The 15,869-nt window shown below is 42.8% G+C and overlaps 7 protein-coding genes across 7 annotated transcripts; 1 reads left to right on the top strand and 6 right to left on the bottom strand.

The window, feature by feature from the left end:
* Nucleotides 1–25: 25 nt before the first annotated feature.
* Nucleotides 26–738, bottom strand: MONOS_16443 (uncharacterized protein; the record flags this gene model as incomplete). Its single annotated transcript, XM_067869352.1, has 3 exons — nucleotides 26–351; nucleotides 406–592; nucleotides 646–738. 3 exons carry the CDS (start codon nucleotides 736–738, stop codon nucleotides 26–28), a joined length of 606 nt encoding a protein of 201 aa, XP_067724114.1.
* Nucleotides 739–1,053: 315 nt separating this feature from the next.
* On the bottom strand, nucleotides 1,054–1,287 carry MONOS_16442 (uncharacterized protein; the record flags this gene model as incomplete). The annotated part of the gene is made up of 1 exon (XM_067869351.1): nucleotides 1,054–1,287. The coding sequence occupies one exon, from the start codon at nucleotides 1,285–1,287 to the stop codon at nucleotides 1,054–1,056; it is 234 nt and encodes a 77-aa protein (XP_067724113.1).
* Nucleotides 1,288–1,514: 227 nt separating this feature from the next.
* Nucleotides 1,515–1,959, bottom strand: MONOS_16441 (uncharacterized protein; the record flags this gene model as incomplete). The annotated part of the gene is made up of 2 exons (XM_067869350.1): nucleotides 1,515–1,722; nucleotides 1,850–1,959. 2 exons carry the CDS (start codon nucleotides 1,957–1,959, stop codon nucleotides 1,515–1,517), a joined length of 318 nt encoding a protein of 105 aa, XP_067724112.1.
* Nucleotides 1,960–6,308: 4,349 nt separating this feature from the next.
* Nucleotides 6,309–7,096, bottom strand: MONOS_17852 (uncharacterized protein; the record flags this gene model as incomplete). Its single annotated transcript, XM_067870813.1, has 2 exons — nucleotides 6,309–6,752; nucleotides 6,992–7,096. 2 exons carry the CDS (start codon nucleotides 7,094–7,096, stop codon nucleotides 6,309–6,311), a joined length of 549 nt encoding a protein of 182 aa, XP_067724111.1.
* Nucleotides 7,097–7,273: 177 nt separating this feature from the next.
* On the bottom strand, nucleotides 7,274–7,653 carry MONOS_17851 (uncharacterized protein; the record flags this gene model as incomplete). The annotated part of the gene is made up of 2 exons (XM_067870812.1): nucleotides 7,274–7,409; nucleotides 7,469–7,653. The coding sequence occupies 2 exons, from the start codon at nucleotides 7,651–7,653 to the stop codon at nucleotides 7,274–7,276; spliced, it is 321 nt and encodes a 106-aa protein (XP_067724110.1).
* A 1,084-nt stretch (nucleotides 7,654–8,737) lies between these two features.
* On the bottom strand, nucleotides 8,738–13,027 carry MONOS_17850 (uncharacterized protein; the record flags this gene model as incomplete). The annotated part of the gene is made up of 3 exons (XM_067870811.1): nucleotides 8,738–8,956; nucleotides 9,206–9,527; nucleotides 9,768–13,027. The coding sequence occupies 3 exons, from the start codon at nucleotides 13,025–13,027 to the stop codon at nucleotides 8,738–8,740; spliced, it is 3,801 nt and encodes a 1,266-aa protein (XP_067724109.1).
* Nucleotides 13,028–13,418: 391 nt separating this feature from the next.
* MONOS_17849 (uncharacterized protein) lies at nucleotides 13,419–15,367 on the top strand (the record flags this gene model as incomplete). The annotated part of the gene is made up of 4 exons (XM_067870809.1): nucleotides 13,419–13,680; nucleotides 13,819–14,058; nucleotides 14,578–14,750; nucleotides 14,847–15,367. 4 exons carry the CDS (start codon nucleotides 13,419–13,421, stop codon nucleotides 15,057–15,059), a joined length of 888 nt encoding a protein of 295 aa, XP_067724108.1. The 3' UTR covers nucleotides 15,060–15,367.
* Nucleotides 15,368–15,869: the final 502 nt, after the last annotated feature.

Below are 15,869 nucleotides of genomic sequence, written 5' to 3'. Positions count from 1 at the left end.
AATATGACAAGATATTGGCTCCTTCTCACTTCCAGCACAATGTTTTTGTGTCGTGGAACTGCACCACATGCTGCCCGTCCACCAGCAGCAGCCCAAAGCAGATAACCCCTTCCACTTCGTTCCTCTCCAGCTGCAGCCCCGCCAGCTCAACCAGCAGTCGCACCACGCACAACAGCGCCCGCCTCCCTTCTTTCTTCACCACCGCCGAATGCATCGCCTCCACCCTCCGCTTCAGCCCTGCCCCTGTCAAAACCCCTGCCGACACCCCTGCCAACACCCCCGATTGCACCCGCACCCGATCGTCCAGCTCCGGCTTCAGCAGTGCCAGGCGCGTGCTCACCGTCTTCACAACTGCGCAGTTCTCAGACGCCGTCAGAGGAGCCGCCGGTCAGCTGCGTCGCACACATCCGGCAGCCGCAGGCACAGCGTGAAGAAGTCGTTGCGCTGGCACGCCTCCAGCACAGACGCAAACGACGGCAGACAGCAGCCCGACAGCCGGTACGCATCCCGGAAGATCCGCAGCGACATCGCCTGTGGAGTCTACGGACAACATACACACAGAAGAGACTCCAGCTCCGAGTGCGTGATGCACCTAATATCGTTGACGAAAAAGCCAATGCATCACCAGAACATATGGCATCATACAGCTCCATTATCGTCTCCTTTCATCATTTTTTCTTCTGCCCAGTTGTTATTCAGCAGAATCCCCAGAGACACAGACGCGTATGCAACTCCCATCTTTGACTGTATCTTCTCGAACTCCACCAAAAAACATCTTGATCTTCTTCTCCGCTCCACTTTCAAGCACGATGCTGAAGAACAAGAAGAGCGACAGCTTGTCTTCATTGAACTCCTCCCTCAGAAGTCTCCCAAACAGCAAAATCTCTGCAAAGTTCAACAAGAATAGCTTCTCCCCCGTGGATCATCACCTTCCTGATTGCATCACTTTTTTTCTGATTCTCAATCGCCTCTTCGAACAGCACATTCTGCTCTCAGATCGTCTGCTCCTTCGCTTTCGGAAGTTCCATTAGCATCTTCATTTTCCTTCTCCGTCTAGTTCATCTTCTGCTGCACCGTTGCATCTGCTCTTCCACCACCTCCTCCACCATCGCTGTTTATTTTTCTCGCAACACTCACCTCACTCTCCACTTTCACAACAACCACTTTCCAGATCGGGTCAAGCCCAAGCATCACAGCATTTTCGTCATTGATAATCGATGCAATCTTCTCCAAGCACTTTTCATCCAGCTCAGAAGGCAGTATCAATAAAGCCGAAGACAGAGCCATTCCACGATTTAATGAGTCCAACGAAGAAGATATGGAAAGCGACACACAAGACCCTTCAGAAACAGCTTGCCATCCACAATCACCACTCCTCCTTGCTGAACCCAGCACTTCTTCTCCTTCTCAATCCCCACACGAATCAGCCTCGCCTTCTTTTTGTTCTCCTCCAGCTGCTCCAGAGCTCATTCGCATCTGAGTTATTCTTCTCGCTCAGCTCCAGAATCATCCTCTCAGGCATCTAATTGATCTTCTCCATCTCCTGCAGCTCCTCCTCTCGCCGGCTCTTCCGTTTCGATGTCTGCTCGTTGTCTCAGATCTTTTGCAGCAACATGTTGAACTCCTAATTCCTCTTCTCCATCCTTTGTTTCGCCTTCTCGTGTTGCTCCTTCAGCTCCTGAATCTGCTGCCTCAGCCCCTCCTTCTACACCTCCAGCTCCGCTAGATGTGCCTCGTTATTCCCGCATATCTCACTCAGCATCTGCACCGCATTCCTCGACTGTAGCGAGTTAATCAACATCAGCTCAATCACCAAAGGCAGCAAAGACGGATAAAACAGATCACGAACGTTGTGAACGCGTTCACAACCTTCGGAGCAAAGACCAAATTGCGCTCCGACTTCACCCCCATTAACGCAATAAGCGAAGGAAGAGTCACCACAAGTGGAAACGAAAGCATTGCCTAAAGCACCATATTGTGAACCTGTAACACATGGTCTATGCAGCACCTCACTCCATGTCAGAGTGTAAATTTTCAGTGTCTTTGGTGCAGGCTGCGATTGAAACAGGAGCACAGATGGAAATATGTACTGCGTAGACACCTCAGCTGACTCTATTATTTATATCTGCGTCTACCTATCGTTGATGCCCTTCGCTGCTTTCGACGTGTTTGACTTTTCCTCCACCAATGCATCTGAAGGATCAATTTCAGGAGCTGAAGATGGTGCTGATGGATGCTCATCCTTTACCGTCTTCTCTTCGCTTCTTTGCCTACGAAATGGAGAAGCTGACCGACATTCTTCTCCAGAGAAACATGGGAATTCGAAGAAGATACAAAACGTTGAAAAGACAATTGCGTTTCATAGTGTGAAAGAGGATTATTTGAGATTTGCTACCATACAAATTGATAGAACATCGTTGGAAAAAGAATACATTTGTGGTAAAATCAGAAAGGATCAGTTATCCATATAAGCTATTTATCAGAGAGTTTTGAAAAAGGATGAAACAGAGTTTATTTATGCTTTGCATTGAAAAGAAATGGAAAAGATGAGCAAAAAATATATGTGGAAACAAAAGCGACTGTTGAATTGATTCAGGATTTAAATCTGAAATCAGAACAGCATGCTTTTTTGCATCTCAAATAAAAGTGCTTTTCAGTTGAAAATGAACAGTTATTATTCGTTTTCTCAGTTGTAATTACTGTAATTGTTATTTGAGTATAGCTTCTTTCGTATTTTTCAGCATTAATTCCCAATGCAGTTGTGGATTATCTTTGAACAAAAGTAACAAAAAAATATTCCAAGATAAGAAACTATTTGTCTTTTCGTTTTCCAAACAAAGTGAAATGAAAAAAAATTAGCAACAATTCAAAAAATCAGAATAATTATGCAAATGAATGAAAGGATAAAAACGAAAATAAATGAATTACACGTTTTGTCTTAAATAACTGATAAACGGATATTAACCTACGCTTGTTCGACAAAAAAGTTAAATTTTTATATGAAATCTATCTTACTGAAACTTAATATTACTGGATAAGCGGAAAAATAACCAACATGAAGTATTTCAATAAATATTTTGGGAACGGAATGATCAAAATATTTTGATCATTTTTGATCCTTTGTGGGACAGAATTAAACTCGATGAACTTTTCAAAAAAATTTTGCCATTTATAAATATTCAAGGGAGATTTATAAACCGAAAATTATGAATAAAAAAATATGATTTCAAAAATAATCACCCATATCATCGTTGAATTTTTCCCTTCAAACATGACTCACCTTTTGCAACCTTGCGATAACTGTGTGGATGCAAGGTTCAAGCAAGTAAATCAAAACTCTTTTGATAGGCCAACTCAAATTTCAACTTCTTCATATAGAAAAGCTTTGGCAGATGCTTTGCTAGAAGCTTTAACAGCAGCAACAACTCCATCAGTTACAAGATCTTCATTTTCGAATAGAGGTGTTTATCCGGTTGCAGTGGATCCTGTGCTGTTAACAAAATGTGTTCAACTTTCATCTTCTCAAAAGTTCTCATCAAAATATTCTTCAAATGATATGAAGAAGGATATATTTGGATATTTTTTTCCAAAGGAAAAACAACAACTGAAAGAAAAAAGCAAAGAAAACAAGACAATTGCAAAGGAGCCAAAAGAAAAGAAGGAAGAAAATTTTGGAATAAGTCAAGAAAACGAAAATAAACAAAGGATATTGAAGAAATTAGTTGACGTTAAGAAAAAGAAAATTAGATTGAGAAGAAGAAGAAGAGACGATAATTAATAGTGCGGGAGGGAAATTAGTTATATTTATGAAAGGAAAAAGACAAAAAGCATTGAGTGCACTACACAGCTTCGTACATTCAAAAGGAGAAAAATAGATGACGAATTCAATTCGGAAAATCACAACTGAATAAAAAATTAACGATCATTTTTTGCTGCATAAAAATTTGATTGCTTGTTTTCGTTTTTTGTGACTCAGTTCCAATTCATCATTTTCTCATTTCATTTAAAAGGAAAATAATGAAGTTGTAAATTAATGAAGTATTTTTTTTAATAGTATACAACCAAGTTTCACTCAAACTCTCAAAAAAACAAAATCCAAATTGTTCTGTGAAAGAGCAAATGAATATTTATTATTTAAATGTTCAACAATTCGATTCGGCTAACGACCGGATTTTTCACAAGTTACCGCATTTTCCACCGATGGTATATGGGTGATTTTTTTTGATATCATAAAAAATTACGAAGTTTGATCATAATAATTTTTTATTAAGGGTGGGGTTTATTAGAAAATTTTAATTAATATTTTGATAAAAATATAGTTTAAAATATTATCATTATTAATTATTTGTTGTTTTTAATTTGTTTCCAATTTATTTTATTACAAATATCATAAAATAAAAATAATTTCAAAAAAAAAACTCGAAAATTCAATAAACATTATAAAACATAAGTTATCTTGTTTGAGAAGCATGATAATGATTGTTTCAATACTCAATAAATCAATTTCTTAAATGAAGAATGTTAAATGATGTTATTGAAAAGAAATTTCAAAATAGATGTAGAAGATCCAAATAAATATGTTGAAAAAAACAATTATCGAAAACACAAAAACAAAAATATGATTGTTATGCAGGATATTTCACAAGAAATTCACAGTTTGCAGTTTATTTCGATTTTAAAACAAATAATGCAAAAAAGAACTTTTGTTGATTTATTCGTCAAAAGAAGTGACAGATGATAATAAAAAAAAAATCACTATTTAAAAAATTGAACAATACAATTTGTGAATTTTCATTTTTTGCGCAAAAAATGCTTCCATTAAACGAAAATCTTCACTTGCACTTTTTCATCTTTCTCTATCTCTGTCTTCCATCCTCTTCCTCGTCTTTTAAATACATTTGGATGTCTTCCTCCTCAGATGCTCTGCTGTTGTCACCTTTCTCAACACCTGCATCACCACCCACTGCCACTTCTCCTTCACTCCTCATTCGCATCTGCTCACTCTTCCCTCTTCTCCTTCCTCGATGGGTCCCTCGCTGTGTTCTCCTCCCTCTTCCTCTCCCACTCCAACCTCTCCACCCTACATCCTGCCTAGCCTCTGCTGGTTTTTCAATAATAGCATCAGCTTCTTCGTTGAGCATCTCATCACCACTATTTATCCACTGAATGATTCAGCGTGTTATTTTCATCTTTCTGTTTTAAATAAGTCAACAAGCTTCTTCAGCATGATGTTCTCCTTCTTCACTACCATTTCTTTCGACCAGTTCAGAGGCGAACAACTGTGAACATATCCACAGCTGCTTGTTCACCTGCAACAGATCAGCCTGTCCCGAATGTCGCCTTTGCCTGCAGCATCATCATCAGCTCTAACTTTTGTGAGATTAACATTGCCTCGCTTTGACAAAGCGACTGCGCACTCTCTGGCACTTCCAAGTGGCTTCCCAACCATCGATTAGCTCTCCGAAGCATCGCATCTTACATCCCTTCCCTGCTGTTTGTTGCTGTGCTTAAGGACACCCATGAAAAAGAAGCAGCAGACGGAATGATTCAGATAAATAACAATTGATTATTTCTCCGTTTTAGCGTTCTTTTACTGCTCGTTGAAGTCTTCTCTTCCAACTTTTCTCCTTTTCCATATTATCCTTTTTTCTTTTAAAATCTCTTCAATTTTTTTAAATCCAAATTCCATTCATAATATTCTGTTTTTAATAAATTTATCTTTCTCTTTATCTTCATTCTCTTCATTCACCAAATAATTTTCTTTTCATTTTTTGAAGAAGATGATTTCTTCATAAATACTATTCTTTTTTTTTTCCGCTGTTATTCCTTATGAAGATGTAAAAAATGAAGAAATACGATAAGAAGAAGAAGAAGATGATGATGACTACGATGATGAATCAGATGGTAGCTGTAACAAAAGCAGAGCAAGGAGGACATTTGCAGGTGAAGATGAAAGAATATCCTTTGAAAAAAGAAAGAATTTTGAAAAAAATAGACTTCGCATCGTAGAATTCTCAGGAATTGCTCCAGATGGGGGAGAAAAGAAAAAGTAAAAGATACCCGTTAACGACTCTGAAGTGGGAGAGAGAGATTCGAAGGAAAAGGGAGGAAAACTAAGGATGGAGAATTTTTTGATGTGAATGACGGAGAAGAGGGAAAAGGAGAGGGAGATTGCGAAAGAGAAGAGAGAGGTAACTGAGAGGAGGTGACGCTTGTCTGAAGCTGATGTGGAAGAATTGCTGAGAATTAGTCTTTCTTTATCTGATAGGGAAGTTCTCCTCTTCTTCCACTTGCTGTTCCTTATGCATTTATCGCATGCCAACAGAAGTTGTATTAGCTTCATCAGCAGCAGAATTTGAAGATCCACTCAGGTCCAGTGCATCTGTTGTTATATTCGATGCCAATAAAGTTGACTGAGACTCAGATGTTTGCTGGACAGAAGCAAAAGCGGAAGGTGTGGCTTGTGCGAATGCAGCGCCAACAACCTCCAATCGCTGGATGAGAGAGGCAGAAATGAACATCGAAGGAGAAGAAGAAGGTTTCTGAACATGGTGTGTCTCGAATATGGCTGATATTTTGTGGAGCAAGTCCTTCTTCACCATCAGCCTGTGAGCAGCGGTTGCAACAGCAGTGAGTGCAGTGCGCGTGGCCAGCAGACAAAGCAGCAGGCGATTGGACAACGCGGCAGAAGGTCCGAGGGGCTGCGTGGAGAATGAGATGATGGCAGGTGTTGTGATGGAGGATGATGTGGACTGAGAATTTTCAAAGAAGTGACGAAGGAGGTGAATAAAGAAGGGATGGAGAACACGGAAGATGAAGTGAAAGACACTGAAAGCATCTTTGAAAGCAGAGTGCGGACGATAGAAGTGAGTGGATGAGAAAGATGGAGAGGACACACGTTGACAAGAAGCGCTCATGAAAACTCGAGAGAAGAAGGCAGAATCGAATGCTGCTCCCCTTTCTGTGGATACTCAATGCACAGCGGAACAACCTGAAAAGATGGATTTGTCAGTTCGAGCAGAGTTTCTCCGATGGATGGGACATATGTAGTTCTTTGAGGAGGAACTAAAATTGTATTTTCTGAGGCAGACAGCATAAGTTGTTGGTCTTCGAAAAAGACAGACGAAGCAAACAAAAGCGGGTCAAGCAGAATATTCGCATTGATTGCATATGACTCTCTTTCCACTGCATTCAAAGAGAAATTATGTTCATCATTCTTTCTATTGATCTTGTTCTGCACATCAGGAATAGTGCTGAAGATTCCCCTCTCTTCTCAGAACAGCTCAACTGTGCCTCTTGCCTCGTCCCCTCCTTCAACAGCTGTCCTTCCTTCTCCTCTCCACACATTCATCTCCTTTCTCATGTTCTCCACCAGTTGTGCATCTCTCACAGTATCTTCTCCTCCCAAGCTGAACAGCCTCGTTCCACACAACAGGCTCAGAAACGAGTTCGCATCATTTGCCAATACTTTCCCTGTTTCACCAGCATGCGAAGAAGGAATGGTTGTGAACTTTGGAGCTGAGGTGGCCAAAGCTGGTTGAAAAGATGAGACAGCGCGTTTCCGAGTGAGTGGAGCAAAGCAGCGCCTTCATTCTTCCCAACCTGCTGCATCGACCACAAAACAGTTTCTCCAGCCCTGTCTTCAGTCTGCATTTCCTCCCAAACAGAATGATAATCCCAAAGTCATCCACTCCTCCACCATCACTTCCATTGGCATTGATATTTGCATAACCTGTCTGGTTAGACAGACCAGCTGAGGAGGAGGAGGAGGAAGAAGACACCGTTGCAAACCCATTCGCTGCAGCTGCTCTGAGGTGTGTCTGTGTTGCTCTGCCGAGTGCTGCTCTGATGGCAGACAAGACAAGATGTCTTCGTGACACAGAAACAGCCGCCAAGCTGTGATTGCTGTGTCTTCTGGCGGGTGCTGTCTGGCTTCTCTGCTGCCTTCTGAGCCAATTGAGTTCTCGTCTTCTTCTTTCTCTCCATTTTCCTTTGCAGACTTGGGTGAAGGAAAGGTGAACTGCAGATGGGTTGGACTGAGCTCTCCGCAGACGATGGTTAAGGTGTGTGAGAAAGTGACATGCGACTTCTTCTGATTGCTCTTTTGGGATATCGATGAAAGCGTCTTTCGATGCTTGAGAGGGAAGTGCAGGGCAGGGAGTGTGCTTCAGTCTTCTTCTCTTTCTGTCGTCATATCTGTTTCATCTGCATTTGATGTGTCAGCAGATCGTGCTATATCCAAATTATCTTCATCATTACTATCGTCACAACAATCGCTATCGTCATTGTCATCATCTTCACTGTCTTCTTCTGCTTCTTCAGTGTCTGCTGCGCCTGCTCCGTTCACTCACTCTTTCATCCCTTCATCTCGAACAAATAGAACATGTTCTTCCCTTTCCCTCTCGGCCAGATCTTTCTTTTGAGCGTCTTTGCCTTGATTTCCTCTTCCTGAACGAGATTTGAAGGCAGCAGAAGGAAGACTGGCTTGATAAGAGGAATAATACTTCCATGTGTCAGCTTCAGTATGTTCTTCTTCTTCTTCGTAAGTGCCTCCTTCTTCTGCCTCTCTTTCATCTCAGCTGCTTTAAATTGTTGCTTCTACTGAGCTGTTTTCTCTCATTTTTGCTGAGTTGCATGTGTTCGAGGTGTCATATTCAAATACAGATCTGCTCTTTTCCAGTGTCTGCCGAATGGACCGTGTACTTGTCAAAAATATCTTTGCACTGAGAATCCTGTCTTACTCCATGTCTTCATCTTCTTCCTCCTCCTCATCCTCATCAAAAACTTCCTCGTCATATTCATTTCCATCAATGTTTCTGTCACTTCTTCCACTTGTCTCACTCGTGTCAGACACAGAAGAGTCAAATGTGATGCTGCCATCTACCACATGTAGCAGCTCCAGCTCTCTCGAAAGCATCTCACTCAGTACATCATACGAACTCATCGTCGGACTTGTCTTTGATAGGAATGCTTTTCCTTTCGCTTTTCCTTTCCCTTTCACGCTCGCTTTCTATCTCCGCTTTGCTCCTCTTTGTCTTCCAAACTCCTATTCATCTGGAAGAAGCTCTTTAAACGCATAAATTATTCTTCCCTTCTCTTTCTCTTTCTCCTTTTCCTTTTCTCTCTCCTTTTCCTTTTCCTTCTCCTTCTCTTTGTTTCAAAACTATCCTCTTGCTCGCCAATGTTACAACAGTTGATTCCAAACGCCTCGTATTCTGCGCTGTTGCATTTGCATTTGCACATCCTTCACTCTTCTTCCCCTGCTGCTTCCACCCATCTTGTTTGTCAGTCCCAGCACTTCTGATTTGAACTCGGGTGGAGCAATTCTTGAGCCTGTGTGCGTCTTCATTCGAACTGTTCGCTTGAAGGCAGCAAGCGCTTTTCTCCCGCCGCTTCTTTTGAGTGCTCTTCCAAATGCAGTTGATGGAATGCTCAGCAGTGAAACAGAAGAAGAAGATGATGATGATGAAGAGGGATTCTTGGCTTGAGCATTAGATATAGGGAAAGAGGCAGTTGGAAAGCCAGCACTTAACGATGCAGAGGTGGAAGAAGAAGCAGAAGAAGCAGAAGAAGAAGAAGAAGACTGAAGATTGAGTGAATTTGAGCTTCCTTCTTCCTCTTTTGTGTAAGTTTGTTGTTCTTCACTGACTTTGTTTGAATCACTCACTGTGTTGTTAACATCTTCATTGTCATTTACATTTTCATTTCCTTCTTTCTTCTTCTCATTCTCTTCTTCCTCTTCTTCTTTCTTCCCTTCCTTTGCAGACTCTCCGTCTTCACTCAGAAATCCAAGTGAGTCACTTTCATCCATCTTGTCTCTATCTGATGACACACCTTCACTTACACCTTCACCATTGCTATCCATTCCATTTCCTCCTCTTTCTTCTCTCTCCTCTCTCTCTTCTCCTTCTTCCCTCGCCTCTCTCGCTGCAAACAATGAATTCTCTTTCCCAATCGTCTTCTTCCCTCTTTTTGGCTTTCCCCTGTGTGGCTTTCGGAAGTCGAGGTCTAACATCTTCGGTGCATGCACTTGCCTTTTCCCTTCGACGATGTCTGAGGCAGACAGCTGATGGCGAAGGGGAGATGAGGGATGAGGGGGCAGAGGGGAACTGGGGGTGGAGGAAGGATAGGGTGAAGATGAGGGAGAAGAGGAAGGAGAAGGAGAAGGAGAAGGAGAGGCGGAGGAAGAGGAAGAGGAAGACGAAGAAGATGGAATGCCCTTTCTTCTCTTTGAAGGAGAACGGGGAGAAGGCAATTGCTTTGATGGAATGGATGATGAAGTTGCAGGAGGAAAAGAAGTATTTGAAGCAGCAGAAGCAGCAGAAGAAGAAGTTATTGAAAATGACATCACAGTTGATGCTTCTGATGAAGGAGCAGAAGCATCTGATGTCATTTCTGTTGAATTTGTTGGTGTTATTTTTCCCTTGTCTCCGTCCTCACCGATCATGTCTTCTTCTCTTTTCACAACATCTCCTTTGCTTATCTCAATCATCTCTTTCTTCATCTGCTTCACTGTTTGAGACAGAACACTCGGCGCTTCATTCAACTGAGCCATTCCCATTCCACTTCCACTTCCACTTCCACCACCACTTCTCTCTCTCTCTCTCTCTCTTTCTCTCTCTCTCTCTCTCTCTCTTTCTCTTTCTCTTTCTTTCTCTCTCTCTTTCTCCATTTTCACCTCATCATTAGCACTTCTCAGCAAGTTGTTGATGTTCATCTTTTGTGTCTGTGTTTGTGGCTGTGTCTGTGTGCGAGTGAGAGGGCTAAGTGGAGGATGTGCTTGATGCTTGCTGGAGCGCCTGGAGTGCGAGGGAACAATGGAAAGACGAGAATTCAAAGAAGACTTGCCCAAAAGACGAGAGGCGGTGGAAGAAAGAGAGGAGAAATGAGAAGAAGAAGAAGAAGTTAAAGAAGAGGAAGATAAACGAGAACGAAAAGAAACAGAAGAAGTTGAAGAAGAAGCAGAAGAAGATGATGAACCAGGAGGAGGCATCAGCTGAGGGTGAGGAATGTTCCTCTGCTTCATTCCGTTGTAATAATTGGTCGATGGATGTGAAAGAGGCACAAGTGCTGTTGAATTCTCATGAGAAGAAGAAGATGATGATGAAGAGGAAGAAGAGGAAGCAGAAGAGGAGGAGGAGGAAGAAGAAGAAGAAGAACGCAAAGATTTCGGAATGACCTGCATATTTCTGAGTGCGCCTTTTGGAGCTGACTTCTCTTTGTCCTTCACTCGCTGCTGTTCAGCCACGTAATTCGCTCTCTGCTTTTCGAAATCTCTCAGCTCTGCCTCAAACGCAGCTGATATGCCGTCCAATTCACGATGGAGCTCAGGAATGAAGAGAGTGTTGATGTAATGGGCAACGAAACGGGGCTGGAGGAAAAGAGGGAGGGAAGAGAAATGGAAAGAGGAGGAGGAGGAGGAAGAGGAGGAGGAAGAAGAAGATGATGATGAATGATGTTGGTGATTTATTTGATTGGAATGTTCAGATGAAGTGGAAGATGATGTGACAGACGGAAGAAGAGGAGAAGAAGCAAGAGATGCTGTTGGAATTCCAAAAGAAGAGGAAGAAGAGGAAGAGGAAGAAGGAGAGGAAGGAAAAGAGGAAGGAGAGAACGAAGAAGAAGACATTGAAGGAGTGAGAGATGGAGAAGAAGGCGGAGAATATGTTGGAGTCAGAGGAGGAGTGGCAGAGCCAACAGAAACAGCACTTTTGTTAGCTTTTTCAGAACTGTCAGTTGCATTTTGATTGAATCGATTCGATTCCAATGTGCTTGTGACAGAAGGGAAGCATCTGCAGTATGTGGAGATGATCTGTGACAGCGTCAGAATGGATGGATTTGTCTTTTTTGTGCTTTTATTCGCTTTTTTGTTGTTTTCTCTGAAACCTGCTTCATTGCTGACACGATTGATGTTGCTATTCATCAGAGAATCAGATGAACTCACTCCATTTCCACTGAAAATTGTATTGTTCTGATTCAACATTGTCATCATCTTCTGTTTCTTCTCCATCTCCTTCTTTTCCTTCTTCTTCTGCTTCATCAGCTCAGCCACTGAACTCTTTGATGGATCCACTGCACTGACACTGCTCAGAAATGCACGTGGCTGCAGAATCCTGTCTGTTGTCAGCCCAACAAGCGAATACCTCACAAACGCCTCACACCACTGCGAAAACACAACACCGTTCGAAAGCAGCTGCGAATTCCGCATCTCCTTCCGCTGCTGCTGCCTCTTCTTCAGCAGATCCTTCCTCTCCTCTTTCTCTTTCTCTCCCTCACACAGCTGATACATCCATCTTGGTGTGTCTTTGTTGTTTGTGATAATCACATCATCTCCTTCTTCCTTCTCCATCAGTTCATCAACATCATCCACCTCTTGCTCAAACAATGTAGACAGCACTGTCTGTGCGAAGATGGCAGCGACGACGTAGACACACCCCACAAACAGCGTGTGGAGCGACTGATTTGGCAGCAGCACGAGCGAATGCGCAGAAGACGCACACAACACAAACAGCCTCCAGATGGCAGTGAGCTCAGCACCAGACAAGCCGAGGGAGGCAGCCAGGACGAAGGCGCGAGAGGAGAAGAGGCGGGTCACTTTGAGCACAACAAAGTCGACAGAGCGGAAGACGAAGGCAGAATGAGAGGAGGAGGCGATGCTTTCGGCACGGCGAAGTAGAATAGAAACACTCTTGTCAATTGTGTTGGGGTTGGTGCTGGAAGGAGGAGAGGTTGTATGATTGGTGGAGTGTTTTGTGGAAGAAGAAGAATATAATAACAATGATGGATTCTTGCGCGCTTCAGAAGGTAATATTATTATTCCAAAGCCCAGCGTTGGGAAATCCGGATTATTTGCCAATTCTCTGTAAGTGACATTTTCATGAGCCAACCATTCAATTCCTTTTGTTTTGTTCCACTCCAAACACTTTGCAGCTGCTGGGAACATCCTCCGCACTTTTGGGATGTCATTACCAATTTGTGCAATCAGCGCCTTCTGTCTAAGCACAGCATATGTGCTGCTCTTCATCATCCGCTCGGCCTCTGCCTGCAACGCCTCCTTCTCCTCTTTCGCTTTCATCTCGCTCTTCCTCCTCTTCCTCTCTTCTTCTGCTTTCTCTGCTGCTCGCACTGCCCTCAGCTGCTTCAATCGTTCTTTCTTGCTTCTTCTCAACTCCATCAGTTCTCTCTCTTCTTCGTTGAATTCCATTTTGATGCGCTTCTTCGTCTTCTTCATTGAATCAGCCAGATATGCTTCAATCAGACACAGCAGCTCTTCATCTGAGCGCTGAGAGAGAATGGCATAGATCGAAGTGGAGGGCGTTGGAAGACTTGAGGTGTGAGAGAGAACAAATGAAGAAGAAGAAGAAGAAGAAGAAGGCAAAATAGATTTAGTTGGCTGAGGAAGATTGCGAGAAGATGAAATGGTTGTGATTTCTGCTGATTTCTTTGACAGTATTTCAGACAGAGATTTGCTGAGTGAGTGGATGAAGCGGTTGTTTGGGGGCATGTCAGCATCAGAGTCAGAAGGAGAAGAAGGAGAAGAGGCAGCAGAAGGAAAAGAAGGGACAGAAGGGAGAGTGGAGATTGGGGAGATAGGCAAGATGGATGAGACAGGAGTAATAGAAGAGGAAGAGACAGAAGAAGAAGAAGGAAAAAAGGAAGTTGAAGGAGAAATGGTAGAAGGTACAGAAGGAGTGAACGAAGGAGTGAAAGAGACAGAATATGAAGATGAGAGCATTGGGCGAGAAGAAGAAATAGAAGCAGAAGCAGAATAAACAGCTGAATGCGCAGAGAGAAGCATGTTTCCTTCTTTCTTCACAGGCGACGAAGGCGGAGTGAAGATTGAGTACAGCTGCTCTTCGTATTCCAACGGCGCTGGGATGTGCTCTTTGCAGAAGCCGGCTCGTCTGTCAGAGGCAGCAAGAGATCTTGTTCGGATGCTGCTTGAAGAAGGAGAGGAGAGAGAAGGGAGAGGAGAGAGAGAAGAAAAGGAGGAAAGGGATGAAAGAGAAGGAGAAGAAGAATTAAGAGATAAAAGAGGAACTTGTGCAGACAGTGTTAGTTGAGATGGATGAGATGAGTGGGGAAGATGAGGAAGATATGTTGAATGGGAAGAGGAAAGAGGAAGAGAAACAGAGGGAGACAGAGAAGGAGATAAAGAAGCAGCATAACTGCCATTCTCACTCATATTCTCATTCACATTGATACTTCCATTGCTATTGTCATTGACACTTCCACTTTCATTCACACTTGCTGTGTCAATTGTATCTGCTGTTGCATTCCCAACAGAAAATTGTCTTTCCTCTTCCACCTCCATCTGCCCATTACCCTCATTTGATGTCTCATTTGAAGCAGACTCATCTGAAGGTGGAAGCTCAAATCTGACAGTTGGAGTAAAACTGTTCATCTGCTGCTGCTGCTGTTGACTCATCTGCTGGTTCATCCTCATTTGCTGCTGCTGTTGTTGAAGTAGCTCTTTCTCCAGTTGCTCATTCTGAAGAGTGCGAAGATGGCGCAACACACGGCTCGACAGCAGGCGAAGGTTCGAATCCTTCTTGAGGCGCTTGATTTTCTTGGCAGAACTTAACTTCTGGAAGGAGGTGGAGTTGGACAAGGGAGAAAGAGAAGAAGGTGGAAGAGAAGAAGAAGATGATGATGAAGATGACGACGACGACGACAAAGAGGAGGAGGAAGAAGATGATGATAAAGAAGAGAAAGGAGAAGGTGAAATGGATGGTGATGGAGCAGATGAAGTGTGTGTTGAAAGAGGCGAGCGAGGAAGATTGGCTGTGCGCAGACGAGGATGAATACGAGAGTCTGCTGTTTTGTTCTTTGAGAGCTGAAATGAGTCTGGTCTGAGTGTTGGAGACAGCAAAGGAGGAGGAGAAGGAGGAGAAGCTGAAACTGAGGAAGAAGGAGAAGCAGCAGAAGCAGAAGAAGCAGAAGAAGCAGAAGAAGCAGAAAAAGAGGAGGAAAATAAAGACGAAAATTATGATAACGAAGAGGGAGATAAGGAAGATAATTTAGTGGATGTGTTATTTGGAAAAGTGGCTTATGATTAATATGAGGAAGAAAACGATGAAGAGGAGGAATGTGAAATGGAACAATCTTTCGATAAATGGGGAGAAGTTTGAGATGATGATGAAAGCATTGAAGTCGTGCGACTGAACTTCATTCAAGCAAAAAAATGAAGCAATGTTCGCACATTCCTCTGATGTTGAAAACATACCACTGAAAAGGGAATAGGCGAGAATGGGAAGACGAATGAGATGAATGGAAGGACGAGAGGGGAAAGGAAAAAGATTTTTGAGAAAAAGCATTAGCAGCAGCAGAAGAAAAAGATGATGATGAAAAAGAAAAAGAAGAAGAAGAAGATGGTTGAGGAATACTACTGGAGGCGATGTTGGTGGAATCTGTGTCATTTCCTGTGATTTTGGAATCAATCGCACTGAAGGTGAGTGCTTGAAGAGGAACAAATGTTGAGGTGAAGGGGGTGAGGGATGCTTCTTGGAGGAGGGAAATGAAGCCGTTGAGAGCATATTCGATGGCGGCACATGGGGTCTTTTGGGGTCTTCCACAGACATCAGCATCACTTCCACCATTTGAGACTATTTTGTTCTGGGCAATGAGGGGGAGCCAGCCATTGAAAGTTTCATTGTCAGCAGTTCCTTGATTCCACACTCTTTTAGTTTGAGTTGTTGAACCACAATTCTCAAATGGGGATTGGGTTATGCTGCTTCCACTGAAGAACACATCATTTCCTCTGCCATTTACAGAAGTGCTTCCAACGAAGAAGTTGATTTTTTATTCATTCACTTTTTGAATATGCTAATTAGCTGATGCGAATCAATTTTCAAATGGTTTTGCTCCTG

The sequence above is a fragment of the Monocercomonoides exilis genome, assembly GCF_001643675.1.
Source record: "Monocercomonoides exilis strain PA203 chromosome Unknown scaffold34-1095894, whole genome shotgun sequence".
Taxonomy (NCBI): Eukaryota; Preaxostyla; order Oxymonadida; family Polymastigidae; genus Monocercomonoides; species Monocercomonoides exilis.
The sequence above is the reverse complement of the archived record's forward strand: the minus strand, read 5'-3'. Positions and strand labels throughout refer to the sequence as shown.